At 36.2% G+C, this 23912-nt stretch overlaps 1 protein-coding gene across 12 annotated transcripts in view; it reads right to left on the reverse strand.

The window, feature by feature from the left end:
- The window catches only part of EMSY (EMSY transcriptional repressor, BRCA2 interacting), a 97903-nt gene that overhangs the window by 70668 nt on the left and 3323 nt on the right, over window positions 1–23912 (reverse strand). For 4 of the 12 annotated variants that reach the window (XM_059188466.1, XM_059188433.1, XM_059188490.1 and 1 more), the window contains exons 3-9: window positions 19829–19928; window positions 18248–18322; window positions 16870–16911; window positions 13435–13610; window positions 11666–11818; window positions 9050–9309; window positions 210–486 (exon numbers count right to left, since the gene is read on the reverse strand). In XM_059188466.1, the coding sequence (XP_059044449.1) occupies window positions 210–486; window positions 9050–9309; window positions 11666–11818; window positions 13435–13610; window positions 16870–16911; window positions 18248–18322; window positions 19829–19928 (1083 nt within the window). The remainder of the gene's footprint in view (window positions 1–209; window positions 487–9049; window positions 9310–11665; window positions 11819–13434; window positions 13611–16869; window positions 16912–18247; window positions 18323–19828; window positions 19929–23912) is intronic. The other 8 variants (XM_059188501.1, XM_059188424.1, XM_059188474.1 and 5 more) reach the window with 6 other exon arrangements.

A 23912-nucleotide genomic window follows, 5' to 3' on the forward strand; every position in this document is an offset into this window, starting at 1 on the left:
GTTATACATGGATTTTCAACTGTGCCAGGGGTCAGTGTTCTAACCCCCGTGTTGCTCAAAAGTCCATTGTAATTTCAAGTTCCTCATTTAAGAGCTGCTGATATAAAATGCAGGGATCCTCATACCCAAAGCAGAAAAATATACAGCTGGTTGTCTTTAAAATCCCCATACACCACAGGTATAGAATTACACGGCAGGTCACCACTCACCTTGTGCTACTGTTGACATGACCACGGATGGTGTGGAAGATACCACAGCTGTCACTGCAACTGTGTTAGGAATAGGTGATGGTGTAGAACTGCTGCTGCCACTGCTGCTACTACTGACCAGGGAGGACTGTGAAGCAGTTATAACCACTGGTGGCTTCTGGGTTGTGGAAGCAATGACTGATGTTGGTACAAGCTTAGTGACTGCTGCATAGTTATGGGATTTGGAGAGAATGTTGGGCACGAAGGTTGAGCTTGGTGATGTGGTCACTATAATAACCTAAGGAAGGAAAAATAAGTTATTTTTATGAACACACTATACTACTAATGTATCTAGACTCATAGTTACATATAATCTAAAAATAGCTTATGAAATATGAAGAAACAATTCACCAAAGAGAAATACACAACTAAAAATATGTGTAAGCTTTCCTCTACTAGTAACCATCAAAATATGTTTAAAAGAAACAATTTTTACCAAGTATTTTTAAAAATAATGTTCAATGCTATGTAAGATACCATGAAATAAGCATTTCAATATACTGCTTAGGGAGTATAATGGGCACAATCTTTCTAGAAAGTAATTTGGATAATCATTCATTTATAAATATTTGTTGAGCATCTACTATGTGCCAGGCATGGTTCTAGATGCTGGGGATAGTGGAATGAACAAAGGAGACAAAGTTCATACTTTAATGGAGCTAAATTCTTATAGGCGGGGAAGAAAACAATAAACAAATTAGAAAATATATGTCACATATAGGTCATATAGAGATAAATGGAACAGACACTAAGTAGGGTAGGAAATAAAGAATACTGGGAGTACTGTATTATTGTTTATACAGGAGTCCATGAAAATCTCTCTGGTAAGGTAACATTTGAGCAGAAGCTAGAAGCAGGTGTGTGAACCATGTTGCCACCTTGAAGAAGTGCTCCAATGGCACAGAAAACAGCAAATAAAAAGGCCCTGAGGCAGAAGCAAGTTTGGTATCTTCAATAAATTTCAAGGACTTAATGAATGGGACCGGAATTTAGGACACAGAGAGTAGTAGGAGATAGAATCAGGGATGTAATGGGAGACCAGATGATAAAAAATCATGTTGATGCTATATATCCTTGATATGATAAATGAAAATGGCACTTTATCAAGGTGGTCTGCCTTCCAAAAACCCCAAGCCCTAGTCTAATGATGAGAAAATATCAAATTCCAATAGTGGAGCCTCCTACAAAATATCTGACCAGTACTCTTTAAAATACTGGTCAAACGAAGTCTTGAGAAGCTGTCACAGACAAGCGAAGTCTTGAGAAACTTTCACAGCCAAGAGGAACCTAAGAAGACATGACATGTAAATGTAATGTGGTATCCTGTAAGAGAGAAATCTGAACAAACCATGGACTTTGGTTAATCTTAATGCATCGATACCAGTTCATTAATTACAACAAAGTACCACAGTAATATAAAATGTTAAGAACAGTGGAAACTGAGTATAGGGTATATGAGAACTCTCTGCACTATCTCCTCAATTTTTCTGTAAATCTAAAACTATTCCAAAAAATATTTTTTAAAAAGCATTACTGTCTGCTAGATGAAGAGTACAGTAGGGCAAGGTAGTAGAAAGAGGGAGACAATTAGGATGCTCCTGGAATAAAGCAAGCAGAGATGGTCGTGACCAAAGTGTAGCAGAAGTGATGAAAAGTAAACAGATTCTGAATATACTTAAAGATAAAATCAACAGGATTTGCTCATAGCTTGATACAGGGGAATGGAGGGGGGAAAAAAGAAGCAGGAAAGAGACTTCAAAGTTAGCCTGTGTGGCTAGAAAAGTGTATAAGACAGAGGGAGGCAAAAAATTTCAGATGAAAAAAACACAACAGAGCAAAGGACCTATAGCTGGAATCAGCTTGATGTATTTAAAAACAAAGAAAGTCAGTGTAGCAAAAACTATATAAAGCAAGGAGAGGTTGGTAAAGTAAGGAGAGGCCAGGTTATACTTATAAGCCAGAGTAAAGGATTTAAATTTTATACTAAGTACAACAGGAAGCCATAGGGGGATTTTTAAGTGAGGAAACAGCAAAATTTGATTTATATTTTAAAAGATGATTCTAGCTGTTATGTGGTGAGTGCCAAAAATGGAAGCAGTGAGACTAGTAAATAAACTGTTGCAGTAGAGCAGGCAGGAAATGATAGAGGCTGCCTGGACTAGGGTATTAATAGTGGAAATAAAGAGAAGTGATCACATGCAGATTCTTTTAAGAGGTAGAGTCAATAGGACTTGATATAGAGAAACTGTAGGCCTAAGGAAAATAACATAAACAAGATGAACTCCTAGAGCTAATGTGCATTAGCTAAATTTCAATCTCCCTAAAATTCTGTAACACAGACACTATTATTATCCCCATTTTACAGCTGAGAACACAAAAATCATTTACAAACCTACAGTATCACGGTTTTATTCTGGGTGGGCATAATGGTGGTATGGTGATTCCCAAAACAGAGCAGAGTTTCTTTTTGTTCTTTCACCAAAATTCCCTCTACCTATCTAGGGCAGAAAACTGTTTTGAAAAATCCGAAGAAATTAAGGGAGAAATTCTCTTTCATTTTCATATTAGTCCTAAAGAAGGCCTGATATTACATCAGTTGGTCAAAATTTACTGAGTATGTCTGCACTCAATACTGACACCTCAAAGATGACTATATCATCACTATTTTGTCTATATCATCATTATTATACATTTGCAGTATCATGGAGAATTATAAGACGTAACTACATATCCACTACTTTAAGCAGTTTGTCAATTATTTGATGAGTTTAGACAGATATCTAAGTCTTGACCAGCAAACATCTATATAGAGTTGACCAGTATACTTCTAGATAGACTTGGTCAGCAAATATCTATATAGCATTATTACAAAAACAATCAAAAGCTATCGTATAAACTGAGAAGAAATAGACAAAATGGTAAAAAGACCAGAAGTTTAAGAGTCAAATGAACCTGAGCTTAATTCTGTTTTGGCCACTGACAAATGGCAGGTCCCGGGACAGGTTAAAATCTCTGGACTCCTATTTTCATCTATAAAATAGGGATAATAATACCTACCTTGCAAATCATTACAAGGACTAAATGAGATAATGATGTGAAGCATCTAACATAGTGCTAGGCACATAGCAGGTGGTCAATATTTGGCAGTCAACAAACAGCAGTTATTAGATTACTACTACTATTCAGTAAAGGTGTAATGGATCAATTCAATCTGGAGATATATTTTATGTAGTCTTTTTTTGTTCCACTAAAAAATGTTATATATCTTTTATATATATACATATAAAATGCTATATATCTTTTCCCCAAATTCTGATACCCCTGAGAATCCAAAGAACTCATAGCTACTACCACAGTCAAACCAATTATAGTGGTAATGGTAATTAGGTTTCACATCTTCACATCTGCCAACTCTGAACTCATGGTAGTAGCTTCCTGGAGCAGCGTTTATAAGGACTCTGTGACACAGGTTAAGGATTCACCAAGGCTTGGCAGGGAAGTATGCCACAGTCAATTAATAATGTCTGTCATGGGCAAGGAAGGGGAAGCATTCACACTTGTGTCAAATAATTCCCATGTTTAAAAACTAGAGTTACCATGGAGGCTTCTAACATGACAAAATTTCAGCAAAATAAATCTAGAAGTCCTTAAGAGCATTTTTTAGGCTATAGACAAATGATAAAATATATTTTAAGATTTCAGTCTGCATGTTGATTTCTGATCTGAAAGGGGGTTATCCAAAATTAGAGATCCACCTTAAAGAAATTGCACTTGTACTTTAAAGTTATGAATTACAACAGGGGAAATAAAGGGATTTTGAAACCAAGTGAACCAAACAGTGTTTATTCAGGCCATAATTCAAATTACTGACCTTCTAGCACTCACAAAAACTCCTTAAGAGTGCTGGGACTTGCACCCTAAGGATAAAATGAAAAATATCAATCAAGCACGTGAAAGCATAAAGCTATATTTTGTTGCTTTTTTCATATAAGTGCTGTACCAATGTTATACTTAAGATGAAGGCACCATATTAACGTAGGTGGAAATATGTCTACCCTGAAAATATATGACCTATTTGAATTTGAATCAAGCCCACAAATTCATAAATAATTACACTTAATGTAAAGTCACTTTACCTAAAATAATTCCTAAGTTGACTTACATAGGATTTGTGAGAAATCAAAGGTGAATGCAATAATGAAAACAGCCTTACAGAGATTTTAAGAAAGTCCAATTACCCAGCAGAAGGAAAACAAAAAACAAACAAAAATCCCAAAGAAGATCTATTAGTGCTACCATACTCAGCCTGTCCAAGACCTAACAAAACCAATGGCACTGGGTACAAATGAAATCAAAGAGTATAGTTTTGCCTCTGGAACATAGTAGATACTCAGTAAATATTTGTGGAATGAATGAGTTTTATTTTTAATTTAATTTGTTTTAAATGTTTATTTTTTAAGTACAGTAGGACAAATCTAAGGTTTTGAGCTTGGAATCTCCTGGTATGGTTCATATGACCATGGAGATAAATAGGCTTATAAGCATCATATGTCGACAACTCGACTACCCATTCTCAATTGGCAATTCCGAAGAAAAAGCAAAAATAAAGATATGATAAAGTCATTGAATCAAAACAAAACAAAAAATGCCAACTTTACTTACAGGTGAACCTTCCATCTTTTACAAATATTTTTATCTATGTCTATCTTCCAAAGAAGATTTGAAATATAAAAATGTTAAGGTGACATTTACTAAGCATTCATCGTATGTGCTATGTTAAGTCTCCATGAATCATCTTGTGTAATATTCCTGATAACTCTAGAAGTAAGTACTATGATCTTTGTTTTATATAGAAACTGAGGCTCAAGAGAGCTGGCAGAATCAGAACTAGGAATCAGATCTATTTATTCATTTTTTCATTCATTCATTCAACAAACATTAATAAACACCTTCTACGAGCTATTCTAAATACTAGGGAATACAGTGATGAATAAGATAAAGTTTCTACCCTCAGCAACATATGCTCTATGGGAGAAACAGGAAATGAATAAAAATATAATAGGTTACTAACTGGTTAGAAGTATAATAAATAAAAATAAAACGAGTAAAGAAACAGAAAGACATGATGGGAGATGGGTGCTCTTTCAGATATACTGGGATGCCTGGGTGGCTCAGTTGGTTAAGCGTCTGTCTTCAGCTCAGGTCATGATCCTAGGGTCCTGGGATCCAGTCCCGCATCAGGCTCCCTGCTTAGCAGGGAGCCTGCTTCTCCCTCTATCTGCTGCTCTGCCTACCTGTGCTCTATCTCTCTGTCATAAATTTAAAAAAATCTTAAAAAAACAAAACAAAACAAAAACCTTGCTACACTATTTCTTAAATACCAAATTAAAAGAGTAGTTAAGAAGGGGGAAGATAGAAGAATTACAGACAAGTTAAGTCCCAGCAAAAAAAGGGGAGGCAGTAAAAAATTACAGTAAGCAGACTTAAAAACTCATAGAGGAGGCTGATAACAATTAATATAGGGTTAGTCCAGAAAGCATTAACTGTATTATATTATATGAAAAGTGATATTCAGAAGGATTACCTTGGAGTCATCAAAAACAAATGCAAAAATCATGTTCAGTTTAACATTTAAAAAGTTATCAAAAATAGTCAATTTCTACATATTAAGGGGTAAGCTTCAGTTAATTGATGAATTCATTTAGAAGAGCTCATTCTCAATAGTGCAAATAAATAAAACATTGCCTTACATAAAATACTGGCAAGGAAAGAGAACTAACATTTTTTTGAGTATATAGCTATCATTGTACTTTAAAATACCCAATCTCATTTAATCCTCACAGTAACTTTTTAAGACTGGCATTATTCTCATCTCACTAATGGGAAAACAGATTCAGAAAGACATACTAGAAGAGCTGGGGTTCCAACTCAGGCCTCCCTGACTACAAAAATTCTTGCTTGATTTTAACACTGTACCATAATGCCTCATCCTGAAACTGAAAACAGAATTACATTCCACAGATCAGCTCATTATCGCTTACAATTTACTAAGAAAATAATTTCTCATGTATTATGTAATGATATCTTTCCAGGAAACTCAAGGGGGTTCTTTAAATGAAAGTTATTGTGTGTCTGAGGGTTCAAAGGTAGGAAAAGATCATCTGCCGAAGATAAGAATATACCTCTCCCTTCCTTCCCCCAAATCCCTCTAAAATGGTATGAAGGAATGTTTTTTTTAAAGGGGAAGAGGCATGTAAATCCCTAAGGTCAAAATGGAAAGAAGATAACAGCTGTGAAGTTTTGTAAAGTAGACAACAGATAAGTAGTAATCAATCAAGCATAACCTCAAAGTGGAAACAGAGAACCCCAGAAAGACTCAGGACTTGAGAGCAGGAGATATGTCTTAAGTGGGAGTAAAAGTAGCACAAGAGAGGGGAAAATTAGTTGAAAATATACTTAAGTAGCATATATATCTACAGCTATCCTCCCCACCCTAAAGGAAGTTTAGGAATTTAGTCTCTTGAGGGAGAGACTGAATCCAAGAGAATTTGCTAACACTGGGCCAAGGGAGCTGAGTACTATGCTACAGAGGGGTTAAGTGAAGTCTATATACTGAATGGTCAGACTACCCAGCCCTTCCCTCCATTTGCTCCCGAAACACTAGCAGACTGGCTAACTATTCTAAGCAGGAGACTGGAAAATTCTTCTCTGGGGAAATCTGACCGGTCCATAATAAAGCCATAACGAGACTGGTAACTGATAGAGGTAAAGGGGTAGTAGGTTTTTCTCAACAGAACAGTCTAGGTAGGTCTACAATGAAAGTCACCAGCCAACATGCCCCACCCTATACACACAGCTTTCTGTCAGTTTTTAGTGCCCATATTCATATATAATGGACAGCTAGTCAGCATTTAAGGAAACTCTAAAATGAAACAGAGATCAAAACAAACAGATACAAGGAACTTACAGGTAAGAGAGAAAACATAAAAGAATAAAACATAAAAAAAAAAAAAAAAATCACGGGGGCGCCTGGGTGGCTCAGTGGGTTAAGGCTCTGCCTTCGGCTCAGGTCATGATCTCAGAGTCCTGGGATCGAGTCCCACATCGGGCTCTCTGCTCAGCAGAGAGCCTGCTTCCCTCTCTCTCTCTCTGCCTGCCTCTCCATCTACTTGTGATTTCTCTCTGTCAAATAAATAAATAAAAATCTTTAAAAAAAAAAAAAATCACGGTATCATCAGGATACAGTGATTTTACTAACGAACAGGATGCTATTTTTTAAAAAAGGAACTTTTAGAGATCAAAAAAGAGTTACCAGAAGTTTAAAGTATGATAGCTAAAAGGACAAATCCAGAAAAGTAGTGAAGAATAACATTAAAGGATAAAGAAAATAATACTTAAAGAGCATTTACTACGTGCTAGGCTCTATTCTAACAGTTTTATATTTATTATCTCATTTATTTACACCCCAAAATCTTATAGATTGTCTTCCTTGTTTTCAAATGAGAATACTTAATTCCAGAATTTAGTTTCCCCACAGTCAAAAAACTGGTTAAGTGGCAAAAACTGAGATTGAAATTCAGAAGTCTAGTTCCAAAAATCTAGGCTTTTAACCACTATTATAGTAGAAAGAAAAAGCAAACAAATAGAAAATGGGAACAAGAAACGAAAAGCAAAAGGATCGATCCAGGCAGTTCAACATTCTAAATAGTTGATCCAAAAAGAGAGAACAGGGAAAGACCTAGGAAATAATTCAAGAAATTTCCCAGAACTGAAGGATCCAAGTGTCTAAAGTAAAAGGGACCACTGAGTATGCACCAATGGATAAAATAAAGACCCACACCAAGAAAAATTACCTTGAAATTTCAGAACTCTAAAAGTTACCAAGAGTTTTCAAAGAGAAAAGCGGAAATTAAAACAGCATTGGGCTTCTCAAAAGCAATACTGAAGGCAACTGCCAATGGAGCACTAGCTTCAAAGTTCTCAGGGAAAAGTACCTCCAACCTAAAAAATACTTTACCTAAACTATCAAGAAAGTGGGAAACTAAAATAAAGACATTTTCAGTCTACCATACAAGGTCTCCAAAACTGTACCTTCCATCCACCCATACACCAAGAAGCTACCAGAGGATGTTCCAGCAAATGACTAAATAAACGTAAGAGGGGAGGGGTATCAGCATGCTAGTGAAGGTAGACTCCAGAAATATAGATGTGCAACAAGCCTAGGGTGCCATCAGCATCCAGATTAGTGTGGAAAGTTAGTGTTCTAATAACATATAACTGACAGAATACTGATGATTTGAACATACTAAGAAGAGTTTCAGAAAAGAACTACAGATACCATACAAAGAATAAAACAAAGAAGGCAACAATAATTATTCACTTAATCATATCCTTCCTTTCTTCTATAAAACACCCACTTCTGACAACTTTGTTACTCTGGCAAAGTAAAAACTGAGTTCCTAAAGGTAAAGTTATCCATATACAGGTTAAAAAAATCTACATTTTCATTTTTTTCCCAAATGGCATTACAGTAATAAAACAGAACAAGTCTTAGAAGTATGACATCTGCTGGCTGTGTGACATTAGACAAGTCATTTGTCATCTCTGAGCCTTGTTTACAAAAAGTGAATTAGTAATATCTATCCCAAAGCTTTCTGTGGAGAAATAAAGAAACCTGATCATTCCCAGCATAATGCCAAGCACATAGTAAGCACTCAGTGCGCGTTTGTTAAATCTGAATCATACTGACTGAAAGAGATGGAAACAGCAATTGGCAGACAGAGACTCCCTCCTTCACATACCTTCTGTGTTGTTGTGTTTGTCGTCTGTGTTGATGGTTTGGTGAAGGTTATTTTCACAGGAGACATGTGGGGTGGTAAGGAGTTGGCAATGCTCTGCATGATGTTGCTCATCTTGGGACTGCCACTCACAGGCACAGTGATAGTCTTTGAGACCGGAACAACAGCCTTTGGAACGTCCTTTAGGACAACGGGGGAGGAGCTAGAAGAATTTGTTCGCCTTCGTTTTCTGGGTTTTTCATCTTCATCTGAACAGCTAACACCTGAAAGGAAATGACAGTTTTGTTGTACTTATCACTATCTAACCCTGCATTTTATACTTCATTTTAAGTCTTTGTGTCATCAGCTGTCCTTGACCTCTCTCCCTTTGCCTCAAGCCCAACCAAACAGTAAGTTCTATCAATCCTCCCTCAGAATTTTTCTCTGAATCCCTTTCCTTCTTTCCCTAACACTTTGGCTATGTCAGGCCTTCTTATCCCCAGCCTGTATTTTAGCAACCTCCTAAAAGGTGTCCATGCTTCCAATCACTCCAATTCAACCCTCCATCCTGCTGTCAGTTATATCTAATGGTGTCAATGCTTTGCTTTAAATCCTTAAGTAGTTTTTATCTCCCTACAAGAAGAGGCACTTAAATCATTACTACATCATTCAAGGTTCTATAGCTCTCCAAGAATACAAACACAAGTCTTAACTGCAGAGGTCCACTAATATGTGTTTTTTTTTTGAGAAATATAGTACATTACTGTAAATGTTTCTCTTTCTCATATGATTTTCTTAGTAACATTTTCTTTTCTCTAGCTTACTTTATTGTAAGAATACTGTACATAACACATATATGAAATACATACTAGTCAACTGTTTATGTTACCAGTAAGACTTCTGGCCCACTGTTGACTCTTAGTAATTAAGTTTTTGCAGAGTCAAGTTATATGCAGATTTTTGACTGTACAGGGAGTCAGCGTTCCTTAGTCCCACATTGCTCTAGGGCCAACTATACCCTATTCTACCCAACCCTGTGCACCCCTGTAATCCCGATACACTGAACTGCTCATGATTCCCCAAAGCCACCTTACCACATTCTACCCAACCAGACTCTCCAAACACTATTGTTCTTTGGGGAATACTACCTACCAACAATGAACTCTTCATCATCCTGCAAATCATCGCCTCAGTGATGTTCTCCCTTACTCCTCTAAGCAAAACTAATCCACATCTCCTCTGAGCTTAAGCACTTTGTATATTCTCTTCTGTATCACTTACCCCATGGCACTGTAGCTGCTGGTCTGCATATTTCCCATTATTAAGGGGCTCCCAGATGACAATGACTAAGACTTATTGGTTTGTTTCCCTGGCAAGTGCCTTGTACATATGAAGTTAGATTAATGAATGATTATATCTCCAACTAATGTTGCCTGTGTGACTTCTGAGAATAAAGCAATAAACTTCCCATTACTTTAAACAACATTTTAAGTTTAAAGGTTTCCTTGGGTTTGGGATTCACTCTCAATGTTTTAAAAAATGGTTAAAAAGAAAAAAAAAAGTAGATTGTGGGGCACCTGACTGGCTCAGTCAGAAGAGCATACAATGATCTCAGGGTTGTGAGTTCGAGCCCCATGTTGGGTATAGAGATTACCAAAACAAACAAACAAAAAAACAGATCTCTTCCAATCACCTTGGCTCAATCTACAGAAATCAGAAACTTAACAGTTCCAGATTCTTAGTTTTCTTCGTTATGAACTAAAGCCTCAACTATTTTTGCAGACTTTAAAAAAAAAAAAAAATCAAGTGAGAAATATAAAACCTTGCAACATACACAGGAAATCTCTACAGACAAAAACAAGTATACAGCAGGACTTATGGAATTGCTAATAAAATGTAACTCCTTACAAACTTATACCTTCATTTTTAGACTTTAATTTGAATAAGGCTGACAAAGACCTAAAATCATTCCTAAAACAGCAACTCTACCTCTAAAAGTTACAAAGAAATCAGGTTTATCGCCATATTGAGAAAAATGAAACTCAAATGTTAGTAATCTCCAGCTGATAACAAAAGTAAAGCAATACTGACATAACAGACACTAAAACCAAAACATGATCTGGTCTCTACACTGTTTCACAGGAGAGAATCAAGGGGTTAAAAACTGTAAATAAACTTCAAAAGCTTACAGTCAACTAGAAATATAAAAGATGGACTCTCTAGAACGTAGCACTGAATGTAACAGTTGGATGATATGCTATATAAATAACTTTTTAAAGAACATTACAGAGATTACAATTATAGGAGTAAATGCTGAATAAATCACATAAGCACATTTCTTCAGTTTCCATTCACATTTCTACTCCATGACAACAAAAATAAGTGAATATTTGGAAGATAGCACTGTTCAAGACAGATTTCCCACGGAGAACAAAAAAAGTCATTTCTCAACCCCCAGAACTGATTAAAAAGCAATATATACCTAGTCACATGTAAAGAAAGGAATTTACAACCTTCAAAAACTAACCACTGCTAATAGCCAGTGGACCGATGATTTAATCCAGGAAGGCAGATCTAATTGGAGCCTATGTTGCAGCATTTAGCCAAGATGGCCCTGATAACACTGAGAATATCACTTACTTTTGACATAAACAGTACTTCCACTTGGCAAGACAACTACATTGGAGGCAGGACTGGCAGGTCTTGGAGACTTAACCGTTGCTATGCTGCCACTTGGAACAGGGGTAGAGGTTGGGGTTGACGTGGTACTTGTGTAGGAATAGCAAACCACTACTGAAGGAACGATAAGAAAGTTTGCTGTTAACTTTCACCAAAACTGTCCACGCATATACAGAAAAGTAATTTTTTTTTTTACTGCAGGCCAATTTTAACATTTTCATGTGATCAGAAGTTAGAGGCCATTACGAGGTATTAGGTCCACTAAGTTAAAAGGTATTAATAACCCTTCCTGAAAATCATCACTTCACTGGGTTTTACTCAAGTATTTAACAGCTGGTCTACAGGTGACATCGCCAATGGAAAAGAGCACAATTATAAAGAAATCAAGTTTAAAACTATACTGAGAAAAATAATAATTTTTCATTCACGGCAAGAGTTAGACAAAAGGCACATACTTGTACTCCCTTTTTAATACTGACAGCAGCACAAATGATGGAGTGATGCGTAATTTTTCCCTAACCATATGGTTAGGGAATTGGCAATTTCCAAGTTGGCTACTGGGGGGAACCACAGCAAGGTTACTTTATTATAAAACAACTTATAGTCACTTGCCATCCGAGCAGTACCACAATAACTCAACTAAATCACAACATCATATGTCAATTTCTTGAATGACAACAAGAAGGAAAAATAGTTCGTAAGACACCATTTACTGATAACATGCATTACACTAAATCCTTCTTCATATATTAGCACGAATTCTCATACCACCACATCCTCATTTTAAAGATGAGGAATCTAGGGTTCACAGAAACTTAAGTTGCTGGAGGTTATATAACTAAGAAATGGCTAACTAGGACTCAGAGGTAGATGTGACTACTGGAAATCCTATATTCTTTTCACTTTACCAGACAGCTGGTGGATAGAAAAGGTAAAAGAAAGAAGAGAGAAAGGTAACTCTCCTACAACAAAGAAAACAGGATTTTGTATATTGGTACCTGTCTCTCTCTAAATATAGCTTTCTGTAGTCGAAAACAGAGCCTGACATGCATGAAGTGTCTCCTTTTGCTCCACAATCCACTGCTAGTCAAGAAACGACAATTCCCTAAAGTAATCTGACAACTTCATTATTTTCAGGGTTACTTTCAAGCAATACCAAACTAAGCTACTAGAATCAATCTGAATACAAGCTCTCGAATTTAGTATTAGTCTTGGAGATCTCAAGAGAATTCAAGTAAAACACATACCAATTACTAGATTAAATAACAATAAAAAAGCCTTCTCCTCTGCCAGGTAATCCCTAATAGCTTCAGAACACTGACTAGAACAGAGAAACACCATATACCACTTACTCCAGAAGATAAAATAGAGATTTATTGTCTAAGTAATCAGTTAGGCATCTTTCCCCAGCAGGTAAGTGATTTCCATCCTATATCACCCATTAAGGCCTTTTCTGTACTTCTCACAAAATACGCTGATATCAAAAATTCTCTCCAAGAAGGCTTTTGCAATTTTCTGATTAATAGAATTCACACTTTGAATAAAAGGGAGATTTAGTTTTGGCTGAGACTAAAAACTTAGCAGTTTCTAGTTTCAGAGTAAGAGCTGCTTACTGTGTTTTTGTAACCTTCGTACACTGGAATTTAAAAACAGATGAAAAACAGAATACCTTTCCTTGAAGAATCTGAGAAAAGTCATCTCTACATATAGAAGTACAGTTTTCTACTCACCTTCCTTGCTTCCGGTTTCTGCAGGCACTGGAAGAGATGCATTGTGCTGGATAGCTGCATTGGCAACAGCATTAGCTGTTACCGTGAAGGCGGTTTGGGGAACCAACCGGGGCATCAGTGGAACCAAGCGACGACCCTCAATGGACCATTCTGAAGAGCTATTAGGTCCAGACATACTAAACAAAAAAGAAAATGCTGCTACAAGGGTTCTCAATCACTAAAAATGAATCAACTGTTTTCTCAAGCAAATATAACTTTTTAAATTATAAAAACTATCCTGAGTGAATAGGAGAGACTTTATTTTAAGCAAGCAAAATCAAAATTATGAATAATTATCAGAATTCAAGGGATTTCACACACAAAGTTCTTACACATTTTATTCTAGAATCTAAATCTTATAATTAACACAACTGAAACTACCAAAGAATGTTTTATGCCTTCTAAATATTGAACTTGTTTTCATTACTTTAAATCTGGCATTGCTAATGAAAACTAGTACTCAACTACTTTTAGACTTAATTTTGTAATTCAACTAAAAAGATAAAAGGTATTTATAATTTTTAAGATTAGATTTCAATAATTGAGGATAGAATTCACTGAATCTTTGCAAAAATGATCTAACTGCCTGCATGGCCAGAGGTTCTAAGGCTTTCAAACAAGGGAAACTGAGGCAGTAAACGAGGGAGACCAAGTATGGAGGGAGAGAAGAGGGCTGTATATATAACTGCATGTGTCATTGATGGTGTGTTATATTAGTATCCTTCCTATTAAAAAATAAACTAGATCTGAGATCACTGGAAGAAACCTGCCACTACTTTAATTTTACTTATACCACTCTTTAAGAAATATTTGAGACCACTGAACTATCCCCGTAAGTAGACACTATTCTGTTTCTCTCCTCTAAAAACTGGAGTGAATTTTATCCCAGGAATCCAACTGAAATATGGTTGAAATATGAAAAGACAATTGTGTCACTTCTCTTGATTTGGCTTCACAAAAGGCAGTTGCATCACTTCTCCTAATGATTAGTGTGTCAAGGTTTAAAATATTACCAGAATCAGTTAATCAATCTCTTTACTACATCAGAAATATTTCTGTACCTTTTCCAAACCAAGGATTCTACAACCCAATCTAAGGCCTAAGACATGAAATGTCCACTGATTCTTCATATTTAGAGAACATACACAAAAGCCCTTGTTAGTGGATAATGGAATAATGATAATGACGATGATGATGATTATGGTAGTTAACATCAACTAAGCACTATTTTAAACATTTTCTATGTATTAACTCATAATTCTCTCAATAATCCTATGAAATTGGTAATATTATTATCTCCATTTTGTGGATGGAAAAACTGAATCACTGGAAGGTTAAATAACTTCCTAAGTTCATACACTTTTGCTGAATGGAACAAATAAATTACTTTACAACTTAAGATTTACTTTCAGTTCAGAAAGAAATTTCTAGTTGATGAATCTAGTTGGGTTACTATAAGAAATCTGTAAACTATTTAACCAGTCCTACCTAAAACGAGGGAAAGAAGAGTTCCTAAAACCCCAATTAACTCCATAAATTTATCATCACATAATCTCCAATTTGACACTAGTTATGAAATAGAGAATGGTATAAATAAGAGAAACAGAAATGGGCCTTGGCTAACTGTCAAAGGAAAAAATTCTAAAAGCTATTTAGTGTTTTCTGACTGCTGTTTTGCTATCATTTTATTAGAACATCACTAGTAAATTTGCTAGGTGATTGTTTACACACAAATAAAGTGATGTCTACACTTACCTGGTGCATTGCTTAAATGGTGGCAGAAATTATGGAAGATTGAAACACATGAATATTTGCTATTGAAAAGATAGAATTTGCAGTGCAAAAGACAGAACTGCAACTTTTAAAAAAATCTGTAAATCTTCCAAATTTCTACTCATGCAAACATGCTCAAACTTTTTTTAAGTGAGTGAAAAATTATGTTAGATTAAGAAATTCCTATTTGCTTAGTAATGAGGGTGTAAATATGCATTAGTTGCACAAATCATCTTAACTGAATTTTACATCTTACTCGGGGGCTTCCCTGGAGCCCCTAAGTTTCAATATAAAGATCGCTTCCCTATTTAGATTAAGAATGGCAAGGGAGGGTGGAAACCTTGCTCCAAACCCTTCCCTGAGAAATCTAACAAGATACTAATGAAACTACCTTGGCCCTCATATCCTTTGCAGTGCACCAGCAAAAAAAAAATCTTTACCCTCACACAGAAACTCACACACAGTAGCCTATGAATGTCCAGCTTATGGGGAAGGAGTTTAAAAGAACAGTAATTCCAGATAGCCACTTTCTTTGAATGTTAGAGACAGTACTGGCAGGGGGGTGGGGGCACAATTAAAAACTCTGAAGCCCCTTTGACATTCCAGGCTTTTAATATTATAATATTCTGACATGTTTCAAACTGAATTCGAGTATCAAACTTAAAAAATGGTCTGGTGCCAAATAATAAACACGTGGTATGCTTCCAGCCATAAGCAAGGCTTTTCTTTGATCCCAGAAACCCAGCTCCTTTTGTTTCCACCTCCTTTGTGCTCAATCTTCTCAGCTTTCTCTTCACCTTTCAACCACATTCCTTCTGGCCTAAGCTGCGATTTTGAGTGGGGGAGGGAAGGGCGAGGGGAAGAGAATGTAGTCAGCTCAGATGCATTCCCCTTGGCTCAGGTCGTTTTTTTCAGGCTCAGAGTATGAGGCCATCCTATAGATAATCTTTGGATTTAGATTCTGTTACTACTTCTGAAGGAAAGAAGGCAGAGGAGGTATAGAGAATAAGGGATCTATGCCTTCCTCACCACTCCACACTCACCAACCCCTGGGCTCAACAAGTAAAATACGACACCTAGTCAAACTAAAACCACAGCATAAAATATTAAAACAGGAGTACAGAAAGACCTAAGAATCTTTTAAAATTATATGCTGAAGTAAACTCTTCAGAAAATTAAATTCATGTATTAAAGAAATCAGAAAGGAGAGAAAAAAGGAAACACAGGCAGATAAAAGCCAACTCTCAATTATCCATGCTAATAGAGAGAGGAGGGAAAGGGAGAGGTCAAACAGATTAAAGAAATCCATATATTATCCAAAAATACTTTGGTAAATACTTGTAAATTCTTCCACCAAGCCATTTCCAGGTCAACTAACAAGCAGTAAAATGACTAATTAAAATTTTCACCTCCTCTCCCTTCCCACCCTCTGACTAGAGATACTCCCAAGCAGCAAAATGGCTAAAGGGTGGGCAGTATTAGGAGGGGGAGGAGGGGAAGAGAAGGAAAAGCAGAGGGCACGGTTAATTCGTAAATGGGAATATGTGCCCCTGAATAATTGAGAGCTTCAATTTTGAAATAATACAAGAAAAAGCCTGAAATAATAATAACCTATTTGCATACCTGTAACTTGGTCTTTCACCCAAATATAAGGATAAATTCATTCTTTAAAGGGGAAAAAAGGAAAAGGAGACTAAATAAATGTTATCCTTTAAGTATGAAACTGATGCATCAACTTACAACTAATTGCCCCACAACATTTCTCCAGTGCTTTTAAGGTACTAACTGTCTCTAAGTGCCTCTGAATGTTAAGCTATTGTTTACTACTTTATTATCTAGCACATAAGTTTCCTATTACCATCTCAAATTAGAATCTAGGTTCAGTCATTATTTTTAGAGCAACCCAATTCAAAAGTTTAGAGCAAATTAAAGAAGGAACACATTAATATTTGAATGGTTCAACCATGTTGGCCTGACAACTAAATACTTAATGTCTCTACTGGAAAAATTCCAAACTTCTACAATGCATACATACCCACCACTGAAAAACCTCAAAATCCAGATACCTAAGCTTTCTAACTACACAGTTAAAAAGGTAGCACCCCATTTTATAAGTTAAGTAAAATGAGGAACAACGAAGCACAACATGAAGCTAATGAATCTGCAGTGTCAATTCAAACACTGCCAACTGGTTTAAACACACTATTGATCACATTATGGAAATGCACTGAATTTTTTCCTTTAGTTTTATTTCACATTAAAACATAAAAATTTAAAAAAATGAATTATACTGTAATAAATCTTATTTTTAATGAAATGTTCCTGTCATCTTGCATTAACATTTAAGGATAATTTGTTTCTTTCTATTCTTTAGGAGGCACTATCTCCATACAATGTTTGATCCTTGCCCATAGTCCTCTACCCCGCTTCACCCCCCCATCTATCACATAGTTATAATGATCTGAAAATAATTTGATAAGAATCCTTCATAATTTTATTTTGTTGGCTTTTTTAAAGTAAATTAAGATATATTCATATTTCTTAAAAGTAGACCATATATTCTTACAATCTTTTTTCTGACTCTCAAAATACATGAAATATTAGTTATAAAGAAAATATATAATGCCTATTTATAAAGCAATATGTATACCACATACCATTACAAAAGAACCTCTAAGGGGCTGTCAAATGAGGGGAGCATACTACTTTATTACTGAACTTTGCTTTAAGTAAGCAAATCATCTGCTAAACTGTGGTGGCCTTTTATCCAGAGATCACATTATAACTGGATTTGACCTGAGTACTTAAAGCTTGCCTAACCAAATGCAAAAACATAACCAACTGAATAAACAGTTAACACCTCTATGGTCAGGATCCCTGAGTAAAGAAATATTACTATTAAGATAAAAGACTCAGGAATCTGCTATACAACAGGAAGACTGCTTCAAAACTATGTTATACTACGTCATAAAAATCAGGGGTTGTATGACTAATGGCTTACTTATGTGCAATTGTTGTTAACCGTTCATCGTTTACTGCTCTCCGAACTTCAGCACGGTGGCGCTCTGTTGAGATGCTATGAAAAAAAATAGCCATTATAGAACTCTGCCAAGCAGGCAGCTCTTTTCTATATTTTTATTAATGTTTAAGTCAACATTTTGTTTGGGGAAGAGGGGAGACAAGATTGATTTGTGAAAAGATATAGACGGGGCCTAATATATGTCTTCAGATGCTTTAATTCAGATCATAGGAAAGGGTTCAAAGTGACTCTGTGTAACTGCAGAAAGAATTAGTTGCAAATTAGAAATCACAGGAAGACAAATCAGCTTGGTAGCAAGTCATTACTTCCAAAACGCAGCAGAAATGTCAGACCATGTTCAAGATTAGCAGAAGTTCCTGTTATCTAAATATGCAAACAGCCACTGAATGACCCGTAATTTTGGTTACTGAGATGTTGGCACTTAGAGGCAAGTCTTCTAAAGTTCTTTCTAAAGCTTAAGAATCTATAATTTTATGTTCAGTGAATATAATAAAGAAACAAAAGTGGCAAGATAATCTGTTTCCTGTGGCTATATGCTATGAAATTTGACACCAAGACATTACTCCCCTACTCAACACTTCAGCTGTATGTCTTCTACATTACACTGTTACCATTCCAGTCAAATTGTGCAGATATTGATCCTGACTAAATGAATGTAAAGTTAATACTAAAAAAGTGAAAAGAGGCTACACCCATTCCACTAGTAAATATTCAGTAAAATGAATAACCACTCTTCAAATTGTAATCTTTACTGCTTAAGCTAAATCTGTATCATGGACTAAAATATAAAATAGGTAAGGGGCTGAAAAGCAGATTTATGGGGAACCAGAAACAACAAACAAAAAATTATATATAAACCATTAAAAATGAAGACAATAAGATTAAGGATTTAACTTAATAATATCCCTATATTAATGTTATCCCTATATTAATGTTTCCATAGATAGGAAACAACTTCTTTCTCTATTTTCATTTAAAAAAAAGAACGGGACAAAATGGTTTTAAATGTAGAAAGGAAACTTCAGTTAAAACACTATTTTCGGAGAAAGCTCAAGATGTCAGAATGGATCAAGACAGGTATCAAAGAATTCCACTCACTAGAATTTTTTAATGGATTCAAGTGCCACTCTAGCAGGAAAATGGGGGTATAAACTATCTGCAGGGCTATGACTATTTCAAAACCACCCATTTCTATAAATTAAGATAATAACTTCCTAGTATGTCCTTCTTCCCTCCCAACAAATGACAATGGGCCACTCCAAGTCTTCAGATCTTGTTGCTACCAGGTCTTCTTCCCTTCACCCATGTCAAAAATACCTCCCCTTCCCAGGTGACCAAAACCTAAGATAACCTGCCTTAAACCCTTTCTGGTTACAGAATAAATGATAAATTACATAACTTTCTGTAAAAAGCACACAATTAGGATGAACTAAGTACCAACAACCTGAACAACTCTGTCTTCAACTTGAGAATGAAAAGTATTAAAACTCCTCAAAATGAAATTTCTAGAGTCACATCTCACAAACTTTTATGATAATTTACCTAAGAACTTTTGAGAGTTCTCCAAGAAGATCTTTCTTTTCCTTGGTGAGATCCCCCTGTGCCCGAAGTGCACTGATAACTCCAGCATATGCCTCCAATTCTAGAAGAAGAAAATTATTTTATCAAGATAGGCCTTCAATATTTTAATAGTGTGGCTACATATAGTGAAACTTCAGGGCAAAAAAACCTAGAAATCAATAAAAAAAATCAACACAAAATTTTTAAAGTTCCTCTCAAAAATGTTATCTAAGAGCACTGATTAAAATGTGGCTTTTATAATTGTATATCTTTTTTTTGTGTCACAGAAGTCATGTGTACAAAATGTTTAGGTAGAAAAATCTAATGGTAAGTATTTTATCTCACACATTATCACTGAAGAACATGTAATTCTGATGCTACCAACAATTGGGAACAGGCTCCAAGTGATACAAGGCTGTTAAGAGAAATTTTTAGCTTTACTGACAGTTTACCTACAATGACCAATCCTTGAAATAATTCCTTAGTCCTGCCTAGAATTCAAACTACGTTCTACCTCCCTCCTGGGATTGAGAATACCATGAGTACGGCACAATAGAAAACTCCTAGAACAAGAGTCAAATGACCAGATTCTGGCTCCAGCATTCCCACTTACTAGTTGTGTGACCTTGGGCAAGTTCTTTCTCACTCTTGAACCTCAATTTCTTTATCTAGAAGGGACATCCACGGTATCTTCCAGATCTAAGATCCTCTGCATCTACGATCGAAATGACTAAGACCAGTTAGGAAACATGAGTTGCTCTTATAGCAGCCAACATATAATATACTGAACCCTAATGCCAGACAGTTTCATTTCACTATCTTTCCACAGCAATAACCATTATGAAATGAAACTGCCAATCTCCAATACTGGTTAAAATATAAAAGCAAAAAGTCCTCACTGGCTCCCAATGAACCATGCCTGCCTCCCAGCACACTCCTTGGGAACTGTACTACTTTTGAATACTCCCTTTCCATACTGACTCTGGGCTTGGCATGTGACTTGCCCTGGCCAGTGGAACATCAGCATACATAATGCAAACATTATGTATGAAGCTCACTAACATTTGCCTGCAGGGCCTTGCTCTCTCTTTTGAGATCTCTCTTGAGATAACCAAGCTGCAAAGAAGCCCCGGATAAAAGCCGCATGGAGAGGCCCAGCCATCTGAGCTAAGCCCAGCAAACCAGCTAACATACCAGCTGAATACGCCACCTGAGAGAGCTCGGGCAAAACCAGCAACCACAGAATCAAAAGAAATAATAAAATAGTCATTTTAAGCCACTAACACTATGAGACAGGTAAATCTAAGCAAACTAGAATGATGGGAATAAGTGTCCAAACTACAGTTATCTTCTTAGTCAATTCAAGCTGCTACTAGTATTTGGTATTTCCCAAGGCCTGATGCACAAATAATGAAGGTATACATATGTGCCTCCTAGGTACTGCACCAATAATAAACAAGTATAGTTCATGTTATTCACAGTTCTGAGAGCCAAAAAAGAGTGAGCTGACTATATTAAACAGAAATGTCGATCCATGGGGTGTCTGGGTGGCTCAGTCAGTTGGGTGTCTGCCTTCAGCTCAGGTCGTGATCCCAGGTTCCTGGCTCAGTCAGTTGGGTGTCTGCCTTCAGCTCAGGTCGTGATCCCAGGTTCCCTGAGCAATAGGGAGTCTTGCTTATCCCTCTCCCCCTGCTCCTCCTCCCTGCTGGAAAGAAATGTCTGATCCAACTGAATTATCCCATGTGTAAACATTTTGCATATTCAATCTATGATGAATACTATGTAGATGTTTCATGGAGTATCTCTGGAAGAACAAAGCTTTCCTGCTCTTAGCATAGTGAAGAAAATACTTAGTACCAAGAAACATTTATTTCAGCTTTTATCAGGACCCAAAGTAAAGTTCAGAAAGACACTGGGAATAACCAACTAAGAAATCGCTATGCTAAAAGTTTACACCTCATTTATGGAATATTTTACTCAACAGGTCAGTACTGAGTCCCTTTATATATACCAGATAGTATGATAAATCCTGCCTTCAAGAAGTTAACTCCAGAATAAAGCTACAGTGAAACAAGTCATCAGACAATGATGATACAGTTTATAATACAGTGGTAAAAGCAAAGAGAAGAAACACACCACCCAGTCTAGAAGTATAAGCTTTCATCAGAAAGAGAAATGTGCTCTAAGCAATTAGGAAAAAAAATGCAAATATGCAGAAGGAATACATTAAAAGAGCAAATAATGTCTCATACAGACATCAAACTTCCTGGAACAGTCAGTGAATATTTTTGGAGTTCTACTTCAGTATAAGTAAAAATATGCCTGAACTTGGATAGTCACTAACTCAAACCAAACTTAACTGCACCTTACTACTACTACAAGGTACCATGGAGAATATCTACATGAATAAGACAAAGTCCCTATCCTCAAGGTCATTAAAATCAAAGAAGAGACCTGTACATAGAAATAAAGAAGGATAAAATGGAAAAGTAGTTTGGGGCCAGACTAAGCCTCTAGTTCCAGGCTAAAAAGCTTATTTGTAGGACCCAGAGGTTGACTGAATGTGGAAGAACAGCAGAATGAAAGGAAACAGATTTTGTAGTCCGCAAGATATTTAGGTGAAGGGCAATACCATAAAAAGAAATGGAGAGGTCAGAGAGAGGAAATGGTATGAGAAAAAGAAAAAGAAGTTCACTTTTGGCCTATGCAATTTATGGTGATCAAGATACTACTTCAAAAAGAGTGAAATTAATCAGAGAAATGCAGCAAAGGTTTTTGACATTTCAAGTCTCAATCCAAGTCTAACTAAAAAATCATGGACAAAAGTTAAGAGGTGGTAACCTCACACTAAACCGGAACTCAGACCACAGTTATAGTCACACAATCTGAGGCACTTCCTCCATTCTCCAGAAATTCATTCATTGTAAAGAACATTTACTGACTTCCCAACTTCCCTGACATATGATTTCCATTTTGATGGGTATCCTCAGATTCTGACAAATATCAAACTTAATTGAATTTCTCATAGTTTTGGTGCCATTCTAATAGCACATAAATATAAGAGATACATGCAAACACCACTGAAAACAAAAAGATTCGCCAAATCACTCTATAAAGTACTCAACGTTCCACTTAAACAAATCAGCCATTCAATTTATACTACAGTCCATGAAGCCCCAAGTAGGTGTTGTAACTGAGGAATGGTTTTTTTAAAATAAGGCATGGGAAAGGCAGGATAAAAAGAGGGAAGCATTTATCTATCACTGGCATGTTCAGTATAGTATTAAAAAAATTCTTGGGGTGCCTGGGTGGCTCAGTTATTAAGCATCTGCCTTCGGCTCAGGTCATGTGGGATCGAGCCCCAAACGGGCTCCCGGCTCAGCAGGGGGCCTGCTTCTCCCTCTCCCACCTCCCCTGCTGTGTTCCCTCTCTCCCCGTATCTCTCTGCCAAATAAATAAATAAAATCTTAAAAAAAGAATTCTTGATCTCAGTGTTTTTTATCTAAGTAAAATTTAAATGTTTAGCATTTTATGTTAAATGATTTATAACTATTTTTAAAAGAACAAAATTAACTGTTAAAATATTTTAAGTTAATTCTTAAGTACAGTACTTTCTCTAAACTTTGGAACGAGCGCTAGTGTTTGAAGGCAATTCAAAAGTTTCATTGTTATGATAATGAGCCAACGGGTGGGGAGGAAGTCTTTCTGCAAATCACTATCAGGACTCACCTCCCAAAGTGAAGGGTCATTGAAGATGACATTACCCTGTAGGAAGGCTGTTTTCTTTTGTATAGAAACAGCTCTCCCGCAATATTACCCACACAGCTCTGGCTAAAGTTAAGGATAAATTTAGACTTAAAGGTTACCATTTTTATATTTAAACATAATCTCTTGACTCAGGCCCCAAAAGCCCAGAAACTCTAATCCAATCTACTGTAGTTGGGATCTGTTCATCTGCAATTATTTTAGTTATGGAGTAAATAGCAGTCCAACTCAATAAATGGTAGATAGCAAGCAATAGCAATTGCATGCAAGTGTGTAGAAAATCATCCTCGAATTAGTACTA

The sequence above is a fragment of the Mustela lutreola genome, chromosome 1, assembly GCF_030435805.1.
Source record: "Mustela lutreola isolate mMusLut2 chromosome 1, mMusLut2.pri, whole genome shotgun sequence".
Lineage (NCBI taxonomy): Eukaryota > Metazoa > Chordata > Mammalia > Carnivora > Mustelidae > Mustela > Mustela lutreola.